At 43.7% G+C, this 23,426-nt stretch overlaps 1 protein-coding gene across 4 annotated transcripts in view; it reads right to left on the reverse strand.

Annotated features, from left to right (window-relative positions):
- Positions 1-127: 127 nt before the first annotated feature.
- The window catches only part of LOC142588174 (uncharacterized), a 57,320-nt gene continuing 34,021 nt past the window's right edge, over positions 128-23,426 (reverse strand). Inside the window, exons 23-31 of one of the 4 annotated variants that reach the window (XM_075699686.1) lie at positions 22,224-22,322; positions 20,490-20,663; positions 19,082-19,180; positions 17,560-17,760; positions 15,808-16,013; positions 13,440-13,509; positions 11,513-11,618; positions 9,218-9,384; positions 128-7,472 (exon numbers count right to left, since the gene is read on the reverse strand). In XM_075699686.1, coding sequence (XP_075555801.1) covers positions 7,089-7,472; positions 9,218-9,384; positions 11,513-11,618; positions 13,440-13,509; positions 15,808-16,013; positions 17,560-17,760; positions 19,082-19,180; positions 20,490-20,663; positions 22,224-22,322 — 1,506 coding nt within the window. In that variant the 3' untranslated portion in view covers positions 128-7,088. Of the gene's footprint in view, positions 7,473-9,217; positions 9,388-11,512; positions 11,619-13,433; positions 13,510-15,807; positions 16,014-17,559; positions 17,761-19,081; positions 19,181-20,489; positions 20,664-22,223; positions 22,323-23,426 lie in introns of all 4 variants that reach the window. The other 3 variants (XM_075699685.1, XM_075699684.1, XM_075699682.1) reach the window with 3 other exon arrangements.

Below are 23,426 nucleotides of genomic sequence, written 5' to 3' on the forward strand. Positions count from 1 at the left end.
TCTTGGGGTGTGTGTGTGTGCGTGTGTGAACACTTGCTTTACTTATATTACTTTTTCTCTTACGAATGCAGCCATTTCACTGAGAACTTCTTTGACAAAGAGTGCCATGACATTAAACAGAACACTGTTCAGACCACAGAAGACTTTTATTTGCTGTTCATTCCTCTCAGAAGACCCAAAGCATGAAAATACATTTTAAAAAAATCTTCAGGCAACACCTACAAGGCAACGAAGTTCTCTTTCTGAGCTCAACAACTTAATTCTCACACAGGCTTCTGAAAAGCAGAAAACATGACAACCAACAAAACTAACGACAATGAGCTGTACATCTATTTACATATAAAATCTAAAATAAATGCAAAAAACAAATGTATAATGTGAAGCTGTCATAAATAACATGATTTGGTCAAAAGCTGAAGCAGACTGCAGCCTTGAGGATGAAACGTTCAGGCAGACGCGCATTATAATCTGCATCACAAGAAATGTTTGACAGGTCAACCTGATGGACTACACAGGCACAATGCTCAGATGAGAGCAGTAAATTTCTTTGCTTCTATATATGTATTAAGCATATTAAGCACAAGGCTTTAGCCAGCATCACAGCAAGGAATCAGAAAAACTGAGGCACAGCACTTCTAAGCTATAAGAAAGAAAAAACTCCTTACTCTTCGGAGTCACTCACATCTATTGAAGTTGAAGAAGCCCTTCCCTATTCAAAACGTGCAACTTATGGCAGTGATATATTGCCTCCTTAGGAGCACTTTAGAGGTCAGGAGAAGCCACCACGAAATGGTGCTTCCCAATGCTTCGAACCTGCAACACCGCAAAAACCATAACACTGTCTGTTCATGTGATTACCCTGTGAAATCAAATTGAATTAAATGGAAAACAGTCCCATCGAAGGACCCAAAGCTGTCAGCATTCAGCAAAAAGACCACGCGTTTCCACCAGCACAAAAAAAATTTGTCTGCCATTCAAGGAAAGCAAGCACTAACCAAAAGATCATTGCATAGAGTTGCTGTAGACTAAAAAGCGCAGACAACCCGAGGGGGGTACAAGTACACTTACTAAGCTAAACAGCAGGCACAAGCAGGCAACTGGTCTAAACTTGTAGCACTGTGCGTTTCCTATAATAAATTACATTTGTTCTACGGACATTCGCTACAGGCTGACTGGTATGCTTACTGCCTCGTAATACACATACTTACTGCCTCATAATACACATACAGGCACAACCTGGGGGAAGCTGCGGGCAGTTTCAATAAATGCAGTGCAGACCTTTGTTCACGAAGCAGTGACAAGCTTACAACATGCACGCTACTACACATACTTGACTTTCTGAGTGTAGTATCTCCTAACTGCATAACATTAACACATAGCAATAGCCACAATTAATATATCTTATTAATATAGCAACAATTGGCAGACCCTCAGACAAGGGAAAAGGGGTGGGCGACATCATCTGTGCGTACTGCTTCATCTCTAAAAATAGCAAGAGCAAAAGCACGACACAACAGTGTCAGCCTGATATACTGCACTTTCGCTAGGGGTTGATTTGAATAAAGTTTGCATTTTAACATCAACAAATCCTGTCTTAGAAGTTCCATGAATTGCAGCCAAATCACAATAATGCTACAGTACAGCAGCACCTATGTCACTTGGCAAAAGATATCGAAGGACCCCTAACCGGCTTAGATATTTGGATTTCCCAGCCACACTTTGCATCAGGAAGCGATGTCTTTACAGGTAGTGTCCAAAAGAAGTGCACCAAACGTTTCGTCACCAGCGCCTGGGCATTACCAGCATATACCGGTGCATATCGCTGCGTTGACACATTGATGTCAGCAAGTTTTGAGGGTTGCTTTTGAAAAGCTGTGCCTTTGATGCTGCAAAGTTTATGCAGTGACAAGAACTCTGCCTTCACAGTGCATTGAAGCTTGTGAACAAGGCGTTTTGCCCGTAAACGGCAAGCAGTTGCAGCCATGGATGTCAAAATTCTGACTTCCAGAGGTTCACCACGTCAACGCTAGGGCAGCACCACAGTGCTGCAATCCGAGGCCGCATGGAACTTTAGCACTTGGAAAGCTACACCATGCTGTTACTAAGTCCGAAAACACTTAATAAAAACATAATGCCACTCCCTGGCTTGTTTCACTGTTACGCACTTTCTGCACGTTTGAAGCTACCTGCATTAGGTTTACCTCAGATGCAAGTGCCAGAGGCTGCTTTGTGCACTTTGGACACCAGATATTTCTGCGGCTTCCACTCGGCCATCAGTCATGCGGGACTCTATGGGAGTTGGTGCTGAGCTGTCAGCATAGCAAATGCGAGACGCAAAGAAAGGCACATATACACAGTACTGTTTGTGTGCGTGTGTTTTTGTGCACTGTACATAGAAGATCCTGGATCACTCACTTGCCTGAGCCACCGCCCTATAATAGCAAAGATTGAGAAGAGTGCCACTGAAACGTTGGGCTCACATGAACACTTTCATTTCTGTAAACTCTTGTGGTGCCAGGCGCAGGCGGGTGTGAAAACAAGTACTAAGAGAAAAGCATATGCAACAGCGCAGAGAAAAATTTTGTTGCTTTGAACCCCTGTCACTCGAGGACACACTCCTGTCAATTGCATACAGACCAGGCCTGTTTGTTAAAACCAACTGCACAGATTGTGTAACCACACTCGGCATAGCTTTGTCACAACAGTTTAGAATATTAACTATATTGGTAGCAGATGTGCAACAAGAAGTCGTAAGTACCGTCTCAACATGTTATACAAAGTCAGACCTCGATATAACGAAGCCGAAATTACAGCAAAGAACTTTTGTTAGACTGTGAATTTCATTTTAAAGTTTTAGCAGTAAAAATAATTTCATAGGTTCCCAGAACATTCCTGGTAGGTAGCATCTTGTCAGTGAGCACTTATAAACAAATTGCAGAAAGGTCGTGCCATGATTGCGCGATTACAAGCACAGGCAAATGGAGTGCACATTGTACCAAGAGCAATGCATCGATATGGCTCATGATATGCAAGATGAGCAATTGTTACATCGCGCACCGATGTAAATTTTGGACACCATTGTTAAATGCGCTTAGTGCCCATAGCTGTCATTCATACAGAGATTTGTCCCCTCTGAGATACGAAAGAAAAGTCGCTGTTTCGTCTGAAAGGTGAAGCACGATAGCAATACCAAAGCATTAGACACCTACACGAACTAAGGTTCATGGATTTACCGGCCATACAAATTGCAGTAAACGTTTGCTTACTAATTAAATTAACAAGCATGGTGTCACCACACACACAAACAAACATGAACAGATATCACTTTATCACAACAAACGCTAGCTGTCACAGTTATCGCATGATGAAGAGCACCGGTAAATGCTTTGTGCTGCCTCTCGCTTCACCATGTCCCGCAACCTTGAGATTACATGACCTCCAACACTAGGCAAGCAGGAACATAATGCGCGTCAAGGCACCAGTCATGTCGACTCAAAGGCTAAGGTTTTTGCACCACAGATTAGCTCCCAAGATATGGTGCGAGGCCCGTGTATGCACTTAGCCGTGTGGACAGCCACGCGGCATGGCCAGGCTAGAAAAGGTCGCTCGCAAGCTCACCTGCCCCTGCCACCCCATCTTCTAGCGCACCTTAGCATGTGCTTAATCATGTTCCACACGCTCACCTTCCTCCCCCCACACTGTAGGAACCATTGCTGGAGTGAAGCATGGCTGACAGTGCATGCTTATGGCTCTAAAAATTGCTTCTGGCCCTTTTAACATACAAAAGCACAACCTTCGAGATTGGCTACAGCTCATAGCTGCCTTCACGTGGCCTTCGAGATTGGCTACCATTACTTAGCGCTGCTTGCATGCCTCACGGTCTCCTCAGATTCTTTACCAACCCGACATGGCGCAGCAGTGTTTCCTGTATAACTGCGCCACTGCGTGCATGCTTTGAGGATCCCAACTATCCTGTCCGCACAACAGTGTTTTTGCTGCTCGAGCTTTTCGTGCGGAAAGGTGCGTGCAAGCGATGACTTCAGCCTCAGCCAACATTTTTATAGTTTTCTGCAAGATTTTCTAGCCATAGAGGCTTCAACTACATGCTTTAAATGGCCAAAAACATTGTTAAATCAAAACAGTGTCACGGAAATACTTTGCTAAATTGCAAAAAAATAGATATGTAGTTTTCAATAAAACTAAGATTGGGAAACGAAAATGTTTTGTAACATAGCGAGTTTCATTAAGTCGAGGTTTGTTATATCGAGGTCCGACTCCATAAGGTAGTTAGCAAAATAAAAGTTTGTAGCCACGTCAAAGTCAGCTGATATGAGCAGCAGATAACATGCTTTCATGACATGTTGTGCACCATTTTAACTTGTTACATAGCAAGCAAAAAAAGAATATGCAGCAATAAAAGCCTCACCTCAACTTTGAATTCTCTGTTATCCTGCACAACAACACTCTCACAACACACATGAAAGTAAGCTAATTTTCGTTGTGGCAAAGTAATGAGGCTTTCCCAACACAGGACCAACCTATAAGTGTGAAATGAACACAATGCATGTCTGAACACATTGTTCCTTGCAAGTGCAAAATGGTGGTGCAAACTTAAAATGCATGAAAAAAATAAATAAGTAGGTTCAGCTAAGAAACACATATACACTTGAACAAACACACAAGGCACAGGGGAGGGAGGGGGGGGGGTGAGGGGACTGTTGTCATGATATGGTTCAGTGCACACTACAAACCAACCTTGCACCTTTCTTTACCGGCATGCTTGTATTCTTTAAAAAAAAAAATTCCTCCCCTCAGCTAATCGGAGGAAGGGCATAACCTTGCACATAGTCAAATGGCTCAACAAAACGAGGGTTTACATGAGCATGAATTGCACCTTGCCATTAGTTTACAAAGCCAAGGAGCCAGGGTGCAAACCTAAATGAACCTGATAATTGGCATTTAATCTTAACCGTAAGATTAGGCCATTCATTCAAATCATCTCACTCTTAGCTCGAGACACTGGACACTTCAGTGGTCAACACAACAGATGGCTTTTCACGAAGTTTGGCAACAACCCGGAAACCAAGACACCAAAAGGCTCCTCCAGTGTCTCGCTTACCTACTGTCTAAATCAAGAGCTTTCACAACATAGCAATGAACACATAGCATGTGCAGTAAAATGAGCCGACTGACGAAATACACACAGTATGTCGCACATAAATGAACTGTTGAATGTCTTAGGAACCGTAATGAATGCAGCTTTTCCAGAATAAATTGTGACCTTGAAATTAAGGATATTGCCAGCGGCCAGGCCCTGCTTCAATGTTTCCTGAAACTATCATGTGCCACTAACTTTCCTTTTTTTATCCACTGGAGAAGCCACAAGCCACTTAATTCTAGGCACTCGGCTTCACTAGTTGCAACACTTCCTAGCTTTTGCTTCCCGAGTCCACGTGCACATGTACATTCCCAAACTTGTACAGCACTATATAGGATCTTTAAGGTAACGGCCTAGGATGCTACACAATTTCAATACAAACAGCACACATTCTGTTCTGCCTTGTGCATGTCTGTTACCAGTGGTATCAAAAAGCTAATCTTTGATTGGTGTGTCGCACATTTCACGAATTTAAAATCTTTAGTTCTGCCGTTTTGTGCCCACGGACGAGCTCACCGTGCCATGCAAGAAATGGTGGGGAATAAAAGAGCAAACGCCAGTTCTTGCATTACAAACAAAACAAACTGCTTAGGCACAAGATTGTACCACATAGCATGTTGTCATTTCACGCACCTACACATATTTTGATTCAGAAGCACACGGTGCCATGGCGTTTTGATCTTGAGCTTTAGACACTGACTGTGGAACAGTTCTCACTTGAAAATGCTGAGAAAACGGCAAGCAGCCACATGGTATGAACAAACAGTGATAATCAGGCACTGGCATTTTGTCCCAACAATGGCAAACAGTGCTGCCGTTGTGTTCCTGCAAATTGTGCATTTGCTGTCGGGCGTCACCGCAGGTTAGATGCACTTCTTAATCGTTCTGGATGAGCAGGGCAGATAATGCACATAAATGTGATACCAAACTGCATCTACAGTGAAATGCCACGTCTGTTGCGAAGTTCTGAAGGTAAATGAGCCAGTGGTTTAAGCCAGAAAAGTTGCACATTATACAAACTACAGCAACGACAATAGGCATGTGGTTGCTGCCACAATTTGGCAGGGCATATGTGACGCACGAAGGCTTACGATATAACGTGATTGGGCATCTGGGTTGCACAATACGGTGAATCGCGTCTTCCTTGCTGTCTAGCAAAAGATATTTATCGCCACACCTCGCAAAATTGAAATAAAATGTGTCTTTTGTTTTTGTCTGTGAAGTAAATGTGTGTACAAAATGTGGGTACAGAAATTACTCGCTCTTAAACGGCAGTCAGAGAAGCTGGGGGATCTGGATATAAGAAGCAAATTGCGTGGTTGACGATTTGGCGCAGTGTGGAAACTCTCTTAAACCAGTACGGTTCAGTAGGCTTCATTTCATTTTTTTTTTTTTTAAGTAGCTGGGCGTGTACTCTGTTTTCTGTTACACCTTAATTCAGCTATGTACAAACTTTTCCGAAGCTTCCACTTTATATGTTTAATAATGCTTTGTTGTGGTGAGCAAACCTGTTATGCAATTTTTCACTAGTACATCACCGACCGCCTGTTAGCAGAGGTGAAATTGCTTGAGCCCAAAGTCTCAGTGACTCCCTTATGAATGCTGTACCAAGGGGGTGGGCATTACTCTTATCGCATGATTATTTCACTCGGGAGTTTTCTTGCAGCTGCAAGGCTCAACATGATAGCCTACTTCAAGTATAAATCACTGGGACTTCCAAATAAGTACCGAGTGCAAGCAGATGCCAGGATTTCAGCCGTTCACTTGTGTGCGTTCAGCATCAACACTGCAGCTGGCACTGATTTACACAGCACGCAGTTGTGCAAACAGTGACGACAGAAGCTGCTATAAACAAAAAAATTGCTTCAGTGGCAATTAATAAAGTAGCAGGAAGAAGAAACACAGCCACAAGTGCCCAGCTAGGTCACCTTCAGACACAACCATACTCGTACCAAACGGCGTTTGCTCGTTTCTCCCGGCTGCCTGGCTGATTGGCGTGGTCAGTTGAGCTCTGCGAGGCGTCAAAATCTGTGTTGTCATCCAGAAGCAGTTTCTCCTGTGACGTGCAGAGCCTGAGAGGGGCTCGCAGGCCAGGCGAATTGCCGACGCTACTCCCACGCAGCCGTGAGTACATGGAGTGCCGCAGAGCAGGGGTGCGCGAGAAACCATGTGGTGTAGATATGTGTGGCTGTGATGTGGAGGCTGGGGATGCGGCAGCAGGCTCCGAGGCATTGACGTGAGTGACCAGGTTCACCGTGGTGTGGTTCTCAACGGTGACGTGTGGGGCCGGCAATGGCAGTGGGCTGGATTGTTGCTGCAGCATGGCAATAAAAAAAAAGACGTTTTGCATGAAAGTGCTTAAAAAGATTTACATTGTTCCATGTATATGTCCTGCATGTACCTATGTGTAAGGAACACATTTTGATACAAGGAAACTGTAGACTGGGTAGCACAGAACATGAAAAGGGGGACAAACACGAGCGCTAACCAGCACTAGTATTTGTACTATTTTTCATGTTTGTTGCTGGCCACAGTCTACACGACCAAACCAACTAGCCCAAACTGTCACCTTGCAAGGAAAACCACCTTGTTTGGCAACCTTTATTAAAGGGTATCCAAGCTCCCAGCCTTGAGCACAAGAACATCCAAATCGTCTTGGAATGCTTCAAGGAGAAATACTCTCCATCAACTCGTTCGATGTTATGGCACAGCTAAATAACACTTTGCGTGCGTTGGCGGCCTCCAGTTCACTGTATAAAGGGATAATATCACCCTTTAGATGGCACACATAGTCTCCTCGCAAGATCGGACGGCAACACTACAACACGCTTTTGGCTGTGTAGCAGACTTCTGAAATATGGAGGACACCCCGGACATGCTCACTGTAGAGCTAACAATGATTGTTAAAGCCCTACGTGTGACCAACCCAAACTGCCGCCCTCTTTTGCACTTCACATTTTCACGGATGGCCAAGCAGTGACGCGGGCGTAAACATCAGCTAAAGGAGCGACGAGTCATCTGACCCACTGAATCAAACAAGAATGACAACTGTTGATAACCGACACCAGTATCACAACACGCGTCTCCAAGGGAACAAGGTGGCACATGACATGGTGAACGAGATTCTAGCTATCACCTGATGTGTTGATGACAGCGCCAGTCTCTGCACCTAAATTCCTCATTTGTAGCATACCTCAAAGCTGCTGCGTGAAAGTGTAATATCAGAAACACTGGGCACAAATACCAAATGACCCAGATTTACTGCAGCCTGGGCTAAAACTAAATTTTGCTACAGTATAGCAAATAAAGACCTTGTGTAAAAAGTTCGGCAGCGTGTTGCACTCCTGTAATACGTGAAGGCGAAAGCCTGCTGCACACTTGATAATGAATTAAGTTATACGATCGGAGGGGTCAGACTTCTTGCAAGACATAACGAGCCGCAGTGTCAAGGTCGACCTCCTCAACGACATATGCGAGCATTTAATGCACTATCTAAAGGTGCAGCATGCTTGTCGCCAGTAAGTGTAACAAACGCGTAACGCAAGCCAAACACAGTTACATTTCATCCTCTCAGCGGGGGAAAGCAGCACTCACGGTCGAATTTCTTGCACCCGGCACTTCGCACCTCATTTCTCACTAGGCGAGCATCCTCGGCTGTAGCATACTTCAGAGGCCTACTGCGCAATCCGCTAGGCCCCGGGCGAGTGTCCTCCATCGCCGTCTCTCTCGCTTCGCAGTCAACTGTCGCCACAACCACTGCCACACGACGTCAGTGACTCAACACTTATTTTTCCGTCTGCATGCTCATTTCCCTCTCTACCCGCCGCTCACTTGAAGAAGGTCAAATTTTTTTTTTGTTCCACTTAACTAGACGTCGCATTTTTGTCAAGGCCATCGCGCAGCGAGCCACTTAAGGCTTTTGCCTTAAATTGTGATGCAATTGCTTTTTATGCAGTCTCAACTGCCAGAAAAGAATAACTGATTCAGTACTTGTCAATAATGGCAGCTTCACAGCCATCATTCCAACTGATAAAGATGGAGCCTGCAATTTGAGCTTACCTTTGGCGTGCTTAAAGGCGTAGAGCAGGTCGGCGGCGCATCCTGAAGCACACAAGAGTTGGAGAAGTGGGCGAGGCTGCTTTCAGGCGACGAGCCGTGGCAACGGGCAGATTGAGACAGGGGTCCAACATCACGCACAGGAATTTGGTCGTCTTGAGGCGTGCTGCCTGCTGACGGGAAACTTGGTGTCACAAGTCAGCACTTTGCAAACACAGAGAGCCATTTTATATAAAACTTTGGCTTAGGAGAAGCTCTGAAAGCGAAGCACCTCTTTATGCTTGTAACTTGCTGGATGCGCCTGAACTGTACTCGTTTAAACTGTCCAAGTATTCCTGTGCCACAAATCTTCAAAAAGGAGTAAAAAATTTCATCTTAATAATTATACCCGCCTACTTTACCTAGAAACATGCCTTGTCAAACAATGTAGCACTCCTCAGGTGATCGAGCAGAGATGGTTACTGCTTCATGTGTTCTCACATGTACTCTTTTCTATTTTTCCCTAACGTTCAGCTCAATACGGTAGCAGACACCTTGGAATCAAAGCTGCGCTAGATGACCTCTACAAAAGTGGGGCAAATGGAGATTCAATAGAGGGCGAGCAGTCACAGGAACAAACAGAAGCATACAGAGATTGTGGTGCTAAATTGAAAGAGAACGCCAACTCCATTGCTTGTTTAGGATAGCCTAAGCAAAAGCATGCAACCAACCTCCTCTTCTCACCTTGCCAAATACTAAAAATTACCACTGGCTTCAACTTCCAATCTTCCATGACTTGGACAGCTTTGCATGATCAAGAACTTACAAAGCGTGGTAGCATTCATTAACAGCTCTTGACTTTCCAAGTGGGCAGACGCATATACTGAAGTTGTGCCATCAATGTACACTCTCGTTAGATACTTATGTTGAGAGAGGGCCAGATGCAAGCAGGTCAGCACTTATAAGGTGTGACGGTGCAACTCTTGGCCCAAGCATACTCTGTTTTGAATACAGTTCAGAATGGTGTTAGGCTGCTGAGCACGAGGTCGCGGGATCGAATCCCGGCCACGGCGGCCGCATTTCGATGGGGGCGAAATGCGAAAACACCCGTGTGCTTAGATTTAGGTGCACGTTAAAGAACCCCAGGTGGTCAAAATTTCTGGAGTCCTCCACTATGGTGCGCCTCATAATCAGAAAGTGGTTTTGGCATGTAAAACCCCATAATTTAATTTAATACAGTTCAGAAGGCAGCAACCAAAACAAGCACTGTGGTGTAAGTGTTCAAAAATACACAAGCCTACCTATGAGAGTACAGTGACAGCATCCTGTTCATGTCACCCATTTTGTCTAGATGCTAACCGCAGGGCTAAGTGCTTGTTCATGACTTCAACACCATTCATTAAAACTTCTATTGGTACTGGTTTGTCACGGAGAAAACCAAATGCCTCTGATTATCCTGTTTTAGCTGAAAGAAGAAATTTCATTGACCTACAGTCACCCTTTCAAAAGTATTCTGCTGGCTTGTCAACAAGAAGGTGCTATAGTTATTCGAGTAAACACAATTTCCTTTTAAAGAGCAGCAGTTGTTTTCACCTCTTTACTGCGCTTAAGTGAAGGGAAAATTGCATCTACAAAGAAAGATCTTAAAGACGTGCACAAGCAAATATCAAGAAAGAATTTCACTCATTCTCTCAAACTGACTTTGCTTCTACTAAGGGTGGGCCTGAGCTTAAGGACACCAGATCACCCACTGTGTTGACTCAGTTGCTATGGCGCTGTGCTACTGACCACAAAGTTGTGGTTTCAATTCCTAGCCGTAGCAGCAACATTTCGATGAGGGCAGAATGCAAAAAACACTTCTGCACCATGTTTCGGGTGCACGTTAGGGAACCCCCAGGTGGTCAAAACTAATCCGGAGCTCTCCACTACGGGTATCCTTCACAACACACTGTGCAGTCTTAATTTAAAATTAATCGGAACGTAATTTAAGTAGATTGATTATGACCACAAGGACCACAGCAACAGGGCTGCCACGGCCAGAGGCTGTATTTTGTAATAATTTATTTTCAATTATTTTTGCCCTTCATCATTGCCTCGGCCAAAAACAACCATTACTGCTGGGATCAAGCACAGAAAATGTTGGACGATAAGAGAAGAAAACGAAAAGAAAAGGATAGTTATAAATATAGCCCCAGGAATTCTACCTACAACTTCAAGCCACGACCACTAAACCGCCACAGCAGATGCCCCATCCTCTACTAGCATTCTTATGTTTCATACAGATATGTCAATATCAGTACTATAAATGCACTGGCTTACCCCAGGGATTTCGGCCATTGTAGTCACCGTACTCGCTTTGAAAACGGCTCTGAGTGCACAGGCCATTGCCTATGGAGCCAATGGGCACACCGAGGACATCACTCATCTATGCACAACAAAAACAACCACACATGCCATCAGAGGTTTTCATACAGGAAAGTTCAGCGCACAAGTGAACAACTGCGTCTGAAAAGTACAACTTAGTTAAAGCATTGCGAAACTACATAGACTTTTCCTGGAATAGTAATGTAAAGGTGGCTAAAAACAAGTCATGAGGCATGTCGACCTTTGCACACTTCGCGAGATTTACAATGTGCATATTTGCCGAGTTAAAAAGGGTGGGCTGGATGAAAGTAGGGATGTGCTACAGCACTTGATGACAACCTAAGATTTCAGTAAAGGCTTCTTCTACAAAACCACACTGAACCAGCTCTACCTGCCCCCAGAGTCTAAAGCATCGCTCCCCAGGTACAGCAATAGTTTCCACATAGTAGGGGAGCATATCTCATATTGTTACTGTTCTCTGTATAGCCACAAAGTCAAAACACATAGTTAGTAAGTGCCTGTAGTTTATCTGCCAGGAAAACTATGCTGCTGTAGAATTCCAAAACAGCACAGCGCATGATGCAACAGTTGTGTTAAATATATGATGAACAAAACTGTTTAAAGTGTAAGGAATAGTAGATTCAGTCAACGAGTAGTTAAGTAGATACATACAGTGAATTCCATGATTTTCTGACAAATATGTGTGCAATAGTCAACTGATATGAGAGGCACACATGGTATGTTGCAACTTCTTACACAGGCAGAGCAACAATAGGCAAAACACACAATCACGGGCATGAGCTTGTGGCAACACCAAAGCAAAATAATCGCAAAATATTCACTACATCAAAAGGCAAGTTTCATGAACAAAATTCGTGAAAGTGAGGATATAACAAGGAAATACAAAGGAAAGATTAAACATATAGCACGTGATAAAAAGCATCATTTGATGAACATGAAATAACTTGGGAGAGAAGGCTATTTCACTCGCTGATGGTAAGTACAAAAAAATTAAGGAATACATCAACACTAGAAGGAAATTCTCTTATTTTTGATACATAATCCTGTCTTCGACATATATAGGTGCATTAAGGTATTTCTCTATTTGAATGCCAACTTTGAGATGATAAATATTATAGAGTAATTTAAATCTTTGGTTAGGCTACTACGTAATCGTGTATACACGAACACAAGAAGTCTTACAAAACATTTTGCATCTCTGTGTCTTTCAGTGTCATAGACAAACCTATTTAGAAGGGCACCATGCCATCTTAAAGTTTGTTTTTCCTGTGATATCGAGGAGATGACCTAATTTAATTGGCTGGTGAGTTTTTATAAATTGCCTAACTGTAAGTTTATAAAGTACAACAGTGGCAAATTCGCTTCTGAATTCTCGGGTTACCACCAATTACTGATTTGCCTACCACTCCAAGGTGCAGCAAAATCAACAGGCAGTCATGCCAAGGGTAAGGTCAGCACTACTGGCACCACATTACTGTCAGCTCAGATGTGTTACAAATTGAACCACTGACCACTTACACATTTCCAAGTCAAAAATGCTGCAGAATCATGCAAAACATTGTGGATGTTTAATTTAATATTTATACCACATCTTGCATTAGTACAAAAGTGTAGAATTAAGGACACAGTGAACCACTGTTTACATATCAATCGTTTCTATTGAGGAGAGTTGCATTAAACTTCATAACTGCACGACCGAGACTGGATTTTAAATTGCAGACCGCCTTACAAACATTGCTGCAGTAGGCTACGAATGGGAATGAAACTTCACACGAAATTCAGGCACAAATACTAAGTAACTTAGTCACTTTAATTTACTTTTTTTGTTCATGTCAAAAAAAAAAAAGGTACATACACTCACTTGAGACACATTACAGCTCAAATACCCAGATCTTGACTTTGAGAGAGATTCTTTTGATAGAGATAAGTTCCTGAAAAGAAAGGAAAAAAATATATTAAACTACTGCACAAGTTAAAAGATGTTGGATAATTCATGGCACACAGAAAGCGACTGCCAAAGGCACTTGAGCTACAACTAAATAACACCCCATGAGCAAAATGAACATCAACCATTTAATCTCTTAAAACTTCCGGCATCCACTTGAAAGCAGCAGAAAGCTAGAAAGGAAACTTGTGCAGGTTGCTCAGAAAGAAAGCTTTGTCTTTAAAAGAAACTCATTGAGGTCCAGCAAATTTTCATCCCACGGAAACTACAAAGTTAAGAAGGAAACTCACCCCGCAAGAACTTGAGTTTCCTTTCTAACTTTCTGCTGCTTTCAGGTAGATGCCAACTTTTCCTTTCATGAAAGTTTTTCTACTCTAACGGTTTTACACAGCACTCGTATGGCGTGAAGCTTTTTAACATCCACAACACTGCCTCACTGCATGCAACATGGCACAGTATACAAGGGCAATGCGCTGCTCAAAGAAAACAGCGCACAATACCAAAGGAGCAATTCTGAAATCTTGACATGCACCAAAGCTTTATAGTAGGTGTGCCCATATAATTGAATATTCGGTTTCGAATCAAATAGTGGACATTCCAATAATTCAACTTGCAAATCGAATATCTACTACTGTATTCTATCGTTCGAACATATGGTTTTTCAAATATTCAGTGAAAGAGCTGGCTGTAGTTTGTGCCTTGACAAGCACAGCATCTCCACGGTACGCTATCTCTATCGGCACAAGGTTCGTTTTGGTCAACAAAACCAATTGAAACTAATACATAGCGCGGCGTGGACAGAGGCAAGAACAAAAGCAGCACGTATGAGAAGTCCGAAAACATGTGCAAAGATTGGGACATTTAGCCACCGGAAGGCAGACAGATTGTATCGGATACACATGTTCAGGTGTTCAAAAACACATATTCACGCAATTCGGAGCTTTCTACCCAGCATGCTAAAGTACACAGATGAACTTTGCATGAGAGCATGCTCACAGTATTTACCAGCTGGTCACCCACGGACCCGAATGCCAAACACCGCTATGCATGATCTCATGAATGATCACTGATCGTTCATGAGAACAAATTAACGATCAACGAACGATCACGGTAGGAACATATTAGTAACAAGCTTTCTGCAACGGCTTGCAGCCCACTATCGCGTCGGTTGGCGACGAATTTTCGTCATGGCTGCCACACTGTTCAGCCCATTAGGCCTAATCGGAGCTGCATGGTCTGGTGTCAGCGACTAAAGCTACGGTTTCAGACCTAATCAACGCAGATGTATTCACGGCGGTTGCACGAAACTCGGAAAGCCGTAAGGAGGCCCCTTGTTATGAACGTTGTTCGTTGGTGCACATCGGTCTCTTTTCACAGCTTCGAGCGACCAGTCACATGACTAGCTTTGGATTTACATGACAAGCTCGAAAATGTCATGCGAGTAGTGCGCTGACCCCTATTTGCAGACGCATTTACACAGACGGCAGATGGATGTGGGTAAAAGAAAGGGGGGTCACGTCACGTGAACTTTCCATGGGCCTCCCAATTTGAGAACCTAAACTACGGCAGGCGCGTTACTGTCGGTGCTGACCACAGTCAACACATGCGTCGCCGACGACAGCGCGGAGCATGATGTGCAGTCTCCGTTTTTGTCTGTCACGCAAACTGGTTTAGATAAGCCGACGATAACCCACAGAAAAAACATGCCATACAGATGGAAAAACGATTTTGTTTCCTGGAATAAAAATGAAAAGCAAAACTTTCTAAGTAATACAAGACTGCCATTAAGCACAGTACGGCCCACTACTAAGCTGAAAACCTCATTGGTATCCAGGACAACATAACCTCTGTATTTCTTCAGCTCGTAGTATTTAACAGACATTCTATCAATAAAAAAATATTTCTCAGACCTTCATATACAAACTGAGCTGTTATCAGTGCTGGCATACTGTACATCTTGATTCCTAGGTACGCAAGTTACCGACAGCTAGCAACATTCTTGTTACGCAATGTGAGTATCCACTTGACAATGTGCAGCACCGTGTTTTTTTTTTTTGCACAACATTTGTAAGCATAAAGCTTTGTGTTAAATTTTCTGACATTAGAAATTCGATATTCGGCTTTATTATCTCGCTTGGTTCGATTGGCTTTTCGATTCGAAATCTACTATTCTGTGTTCACACAACCCTACTTTATAGCACTGGCTAAACACAGCATCATTGGCAAGCTGACATGTAAAACAACGTGGGCTGCAGAGAGCAAATTCAGGAAAGTCAATGCTCACCCATCCAACTTCCGTGCATAATCTCGCAGGCGGCCTTCAAGGTCATCTCTAAGCGACTCAAGCTCGCGCAGAAGGACCCTGTCCTCTTGTATTCCGGGCAGTGACGATTCAGGCAGCACATTTCTGCAGCGACTCAAGAGGGACGAGATTCCAGACAGGAGCCTCCTCCTCTCATCTTGCAGCTCTCCTTGGGCCTGTGCAAGCACCTGTAGATGGCGCCCAGTCTGGTTACGTTAACATCACATTTAGTGAAATCCCGCATTATGTGTCAAGCTGTCATCATCATCATCATCATCATCATGTGTCAAGCTGTACTGCAGTACTATTCAGCAATCCCACTTCAATGGCAGTGCAATAGTGCAAGTCACGTGTACTAGAATGAGTACAGAATTACTATTTAGCACTACTACTTCAGTTCACTACTACTACCTTTCAGGGTCAATGACAAATATACGGAAAGCTGTATCGGCCAATTGAAGAAAAGACACGGTCTGGTCTTTCCGAGCAAGTGTGGTGAGAAGGGTGCTGTCATTGAAGGTGTTGTCCAAGATTGGAAGGCTGGATTACGCGTGCCCCTAGCCGATTATGATACCTGCAACATTTTTAGCACAGATGAGACAGCCTTCTTCGACAAAGCCTTGCCAGATATAACCATCACATTTAAGAGGGACCCGTGCGTTAGTGGTAAACATAGCAAAGACAAGATAGCTGTTTTGCTGGCTGCCGATGTGACTGGCATAGATCAGCTACCACTGTTGGTGATCAGCAAAGCCAGAAAACCAAGGTGTTTCAAGAGCACCAAGAAACTTCCCGTAAACTGTCACGCCAACCGAAAGGCGTAGATTACTTCGGGGATATTTCAAGCCTGGCTGCGCAAACTGGACCGCCACCTTTCTGCAAAAGTGCACAAAGCACTAATTGTTTTAGATAATTGCAGTGCACACAACAACGTGTCAGAGCTCATAAACATAAAGACACGTTTCTTGCCTCTGAACACAACAGATTCCGTGCAGCCTCTGGGTCAGGGGATCATTCAGCACGTGAAAAGTCGATACAGAACACAAGTGCTAGAGCGCGTGTTGTTCTGTGCGGATGCAGGGAAAGAATATGTCGCGACTCTCCTCTGTGCAGTGCACATGGTGGCACATGTGTGGAGCAGCACATTGCTTATGGTAATTACGAACTGCTTCCTAACACAACGGTGTCATCTATGATGCTAACGCCTTGCAAGCCATGGATTTGGATGCTTACAAAAACAGCGAGTAAAACAGTCACTTCGACAGACTCCTGCGTCCGGAGGTCCCGCTGGGCAAATACATCCAAATCGACAGTGACGTTGCCGGTCACTTCGACGACAACGAAATACTTGATGATGTACTCAGCCATGAATACACCGACTCTGATCGTGAAAATGTACCCATTGTGAACGCATGTGATGAGTTGCTGCACTATACTGCTAAAGAGGCCGATGCTACACTTAATGTTTTGGAGGACATCTGTGTCGTTTCTCTCTGCATTCTGCATGCACTGCACCATATACAAGAACTCCGCAAAATTGTTCTTTCCATGCAAATTTCTCTGCAATTTGAATTGAAGTTTACAATTTGAAGTTATACAATTAAGTTAAATCCAAATTAACGAGGTTTTACTGTAGCATAACATCATGCTCATACCCTAGTTGAACAGTACAAAGCAGCAGTGTTACTAATGTTTCGCAAGACCGTGTTCCAATTGCAACACCCGTGCACTTGCCTCGTAACTGGCAACCAGTCGTGAGAGGTCCACCCGCGCTGCTACAAGGTCGCTGCGGCTCTCCTCGAGGTCCCCTCGAAGGCGGCTGTGGTCCGAGCGCAGGTTGCTGTGCGACTCCTTCAGCGCCCGGTGCTGAGTCTTCAGCACATCAAACTCAGCACGCAATTTCTCCTCAGCTTGTCGGGCAGTATTCAGCTCCTCCTGGAGGTTCACATGCAGCAAGACAGACAGTGGCTGTGGCATTCTGCTGCTTAGCGTGCAGTCACGGGCTCGATTCTTGGCAGCAGCAACCGCATTTTGACGAGGGCGATATGCAAAACACTCGTATATGTACTTAGATTTAGGTGCACATTAAAGAGCCCCAGGCGGTCAAAAATTAATTTGCAGCGCTTCACTGCGGCCTCCCTCATAAACCACAGTACGGTTTCAAGGCCACATAATTTAAGACAGTTAAACAATCGAGGTTCACCTAAGTGGAGGCCACTCTGGTACCGTAAATGCTCAACCACCACAGAAATCATGCAGAGAACGGCAATGTCATTGGGCGAGGCCCAGAGCTTCATTCAAGCCAGTACTTTTTTATCCTTTCCCAATCATTTCAGATTTTTCATCTGTTTTCAATCACAGTATTGCACAGCAGTAATAAAATATCCAACATTTATAGTCAAAGTTAGTCAGTGAGGAGTTCTCAATGCGTAGGCTCAGCCTGATAAATGGCACGAAACTACTGAGAAAAATCTTACAAGCCAAGATTCTCAGCAAAGACACGAACACAGGTTGGGGCAAACTGCTGTGGTACAATAAAGACACTTGGCATGCATGTGTTGCTAAATTTAGGCAAGGTTTGAAGGGCGTGTTTCACCTTACGTTAAATGTATTATTTGGACATGTTGCATCATGCATAAACTGGTTTTAATAATAATCTATTTAGTGTCTGAAATGGTCATAAAAGTGAAGTGAGAGAGTAGCTTAATTAGTGGCATTTACTGAGATTGCAGTGAGAAATTTGTTTCAGGAAACATAAGTACAGTCGATCCTTGTTATAACGAAACTGCATCCGACATGAAAGTACCTTCGCTATACCTAATATTTGTTATAATTGCATATTTGTTGCACGCTAATATTAGTAAGAAACGTTTTATATTCACTTTGTTATATTGAATGATTCCTTATACCTGTGTTCGTTAATAAAATATTCAAGTTTGACTCTATGTCAAAAGCAAAAGGTCATGAGCTGTGCACTTCCTCCTCCCCACTCTACCCCCCCCCCCCCACATATACACACATACACTCGTGTTGAATATGCAGTACTGGCAGCTCCTACATGTCACACTTCCGTCTAGCAATTTTCATATGAATCTGTACGAGTGAAATCTCAAGCTCGTGTGTCTTGCCCAGCCTGAAACAGTCCCACCGTCGTGAAAGTCAAACAGCATCACAAGTAGCTGGGCATGAGAACAGAGCCAGCCCCCTTACAGCTGCATCTAAACACTCTGCAGCATCCTACAAAGGGTGCACTCACCTTTAGTTTGGAGTTTTCAGAGCGCAGGTTTTTTGCCACTGGTTCATCTTGGGCCAGCCGGAGCACTTCACTTGAAAGGGTCGCATCCTCGAGTTGCTCCTAGGAAATTAATACCAACACTTGTGTTATAGCATCCTCAGATCCCTTGTCCATCACCATGGACACCTGCTTTTATCCTTTTAAAAGCAAAGCTTAAGCTTAAGCGAAAAAAACATTGCTTTAGCGTGAAGGCATATGCATACGGCACGATGAACCAATGGTTTAATCATCTTGTTTCCACAGGTTTTTTTAGATAATTTGATACTACTTTGTGTGAGACCACTGTATCATCACCATTGACAAAAAGCACCCATTTAAGTAATGTCAGATGCCACAAGATGAGGCTGAAATGAAGGAAGGAATATTGGAATAATGAGCCACCACATGTCAAGCAGATGTAAAAGGCTTTGCCAGTCATAACCGAGGATTCAATTCCTGGCCAGGAAGGCAGCATTATGATGAGAACAGCATGCTAAAACGCTAGTACGCTATTCATTGGATGAACTTTAAAGAACCCTAGGTGGTCAAAACTAACGTAGGACCTTCTACTGCGGTGCCTCTCATGGCATTTGTGTTGTTAAGTCCATCAATAATCTATAGCTCTTGACATTTCAGACACAGTAAATACATTCTTCTGCATGTTCAATTTCGTTTTCTGGTTACTTTGGCTTTGCAACTTCCATACCAAAACCCCGAAGATGTTATCAATACTGCCCTTTCGTAACAAAGCCGCTCATGAATGCCCAGAGACAGATGTGTACGCGGTACAGCTCTCTCGGGTCATGTCATGCAGGCGCCATGTCGTGTAGGCTCCACGTCGTGTAGGCTCCATGTCACGTAGGATCCATGTCAAGCATCAAGCACCTGGTGTGTTCTGTTTGACTTATAGCTCAGTGGTCAGCAGCAGCCGAGGCTTGCATCCAGACACTGTGCCTTGGATTTGTACCCTGCCTCCACCAGGAAGCAGGCTTCACTTTGGTTGCTTAGTAAATGGACGGCACGTTGACTTTAATGGACTCCATTCACTTTTCAAAATAATTTGTTGTTGGGCAAGTTGGTTGATACTTGAGCAAGCCATTGTAGCTCAAATAACAGACACAAAGAGCAAAAGAAAGGAGAGCAGGTGTGCTACACTCATCAATTGTGAGAGTAACACTCCTGCAGTCCTGTGTTCTGTTCTTTGCGTCTGTCTTAGTTACGCTACAATGGCTTCCTGTGTTGTGTTGGATATTTAGTAGCACCTCTTGGGTTGCAAAAAAGCTTCTGCAGGATTTCAAATGACTTCCATTTGGTTATTTTTTCCCCCTCCGAAGCATCTAGCAATGAGCTGGGAGAATGAACAGCAAGTAATATGGCAAGCATCACCCACCTTGAGGCTTGCATTTTCCTGCTTGAGCAACTTGCACGAGGCCTTGACGCAGCTGAGGTTTGACGCCAGGGCCTGGTAGTCGGCAGACAGTTGCTCATGCAGCTTTTCCAGCACCTGGTGGTCACGCATCAGGGCATCCTTGCTCTGGCCAAGTTCCGTCTTCTCTACAGAGAGCTGGATGCAAACGATCACATAGCACATCACTATACCACACTTTGCTCCTTGCCTTTCTCGAGGGCTAAACAATTTCTGGGCAATGTTCGAAGTCTTTTCACAACAAAAATGACATACAAGGCTGCTCTCAGACCCTCGTCATGGCCACAAAAACCACGTCCTTCCTTTCCTAAATACTGCACACTCTGTGGGTGCCACTCATCCTATTGAACAGACTGCAGTAATGCTCACAACATTTCTCACTTAAGTTAGTTACAGAAATAACTCTAGCCTACGTCTCTTATAGTACGCTCGACTTTTCACTTTTGAACATTCTAGAACACTCTCGTGGCATGCTCTACATTCAGGCGGTCAGAATCAGACGCTCGGAACGCATTCGCATTGTTCATTCACAGCACCACACACCAGCTGTGAATACTTGGAAGCTCACTGACATGTCACATGGCTGCTACAATTTCAGTTGTTGGCACGGCATATACTGCAGCCCTTCTGACAGAATTTTTTCTGTGTGCGTGCCTTGTGCATCCGCAAAGTTTGTTTACTAAAGGAACAGTGCTGATGTGTTCCCATTGACACTCTCGGGGTGCTGTGGTGAGCAACCGAACATTTGGCTTTGGCAGACTTCCTCCAGTTTTGATCTGAACCAGGCTACATATCATTCCAATTCATATCACAGCATAGTAAGAACCAATCAATGTAGCATTACAGGTCAGATTCCTGATCCTGACACTTTTCAAACATGATGCCCCTGCACCATAACATTGTTAATAACCCTTTGCCCACAAACATTCAATGAATTGCATGCACAATTTCTCGTTTTGGCTGAGTAGGTAAACGAGACATGCCTAACCGTGATTTTGCTGTTTTGTTCCATCTCTTTTACCTACTCAGCCAAAACGAGAAATATTGCATGCAGTTCATTGAATGTTTGTGGACAAAGGATTATTAACATAACCATGTGCTGTTTTGTTCCTAGTTTCTTAGTAGGGCTTTCGAAAACTATGTGCTCCATAGCACTTCAGAGCAATGCTTTCTGTTTTTTTTCTATTCAAATGGGGAGGGGGTCGGCAAAGGCATTTGCACAGTTCTGCTTATAACTTAGCACAGTCTATCTTTCACTGTTTTCCCATATTGAAACCCTTCCCGCTCTCTCATCTTCACAATGTGGAGGCTCATTACTACCTCCTGGACATCTGTGAATGCATAGGCAGTCACAGTGGCACTCTGGTGGCACAAGGCAACTTATTTTAACAACATAAAAGGTACAAAGTACGGAATAAATAACTGCGCTGGCCTAACATTACATTAAGACATGTGAATTAGAAGCTACAAATTGATGGCTGCACATTATACTAGTCAAGCGATTGTGCGCCTTTCTATAAACATACAAGTTTTACACACTGTGGAAAGTGGGAGCAATTGCACTTCTGTAGATGGCGTGTGCAATATGGTTAGTTTCCTATGCGTTTTCATGAAGTAATATGCCTACACTGACGTACATTTTAGCACAACCTGAGCAAGACACAATGAGAGAACAAAAAATTAATAGCAGCATCCTGCCTGATCTCGCTGAGTCTCTGCCTTCAGCAGCTGCTCCTGGAGCTCTGACACTTTTTGCTGCAGAGCTGTGTGCTGTGATCCTAGGTAGGCTGCCTCCACCTGCACAAACAGCACAGTCCCATGCCAACATTTGTTCGGTTTTGACACCAACAGACTCTGAAACGATGCTGCTCTGAGCACTGCTAGAGCATAGAGGACCTGTCATTAATTTGTGACTGGCTTGTCATACCCTGATTTTACAAAGCACTTCCGATCGTGATTGAGAAATTCGATCCCGATTGGGCTGGGTACGAGCTCGATTGGGATCAAATTTCTCAACCATATTAGCTTGATCGCAATTGAACATGTACTATGCTTCTGGGGCATGAAACATAAGTGACACTTCCCCAGTTGCAAGGTTTAACAGCCAAGACGGTTGAGCAGTTCTGCTCAATTAGTCAAACATATCTAATGTGCTTCCCAGTAGTGGCATGCCGATGCGTCTTTGCTGCAAACAAACAGTTGAAACTAGTGTCATATGTATTTTTCACTGAGCTCTTCTACAGAAACAAAATACTTCAGCCATCACACAAGTTGTTGGAAATGCAAGAGCACTCGCACAATTTAGCATCATACAATAAATATTGGAGGGAGAACTGCTGCTGTTGCTGGTACCTGCAAGAGACTCCACTATGGCAGTTAAATCAGCAAAAGTTCCCAACACAATTACAATTAGGCTCAATGTTTTAACTTGCACTGCTCCTAGAAATTTCAATAGAAGAAATCACCTAAAGTAGTAACTTTTCTGGAAACCTCTTTGATATTTGTATCGATAAGCCTCAAACCATAGAAGTAAAAGCTCCTTCCGCAAGTGTTACTCTTGAAATGTTTAGATCTAGCAACATGCATGCATTATCTGTCACTTAATGCACTTAAAATTCTGTCTGCTGTTAACAGAATTCTGAATATTCAACACTTCAGATGTTCTAAGGAATGCCGTGTAGTAGACAGACTTCAAGTGACAGCCTGAAGGAAGCCACAAACCCATTCTCAAACAAGGTAAAGGCGAAGTCGAGTTGCACTGGTTTGTTCCTTGAAGTGCTTCTCTGTGGTGGAGCTGAGAACACCTATCAGGCAAGCACTCTAGAAACTGGAGTAAGTTGCAAGTTTCTCACTAAAACTACTAGTCTTATTCTGGCTTTGTGGTTCCCACGACCATTAAGC

This window comes from Dermacentor variabilis, chromosome 7 (genome assembly GCF_050947875.1).
Source record: "Dermacentor variabilis isolate Ectoservices chromosome 7, ASM5094787v1, whole genome shotgun sequence".
Classification (NCBI taxonomy): domain Eukaryota; kingdom Metazoa; phylum Arthropoda; class Arachnida; order Ixodida; family Ixodidae; genus Dermacentor; species Dermacentor variabilis.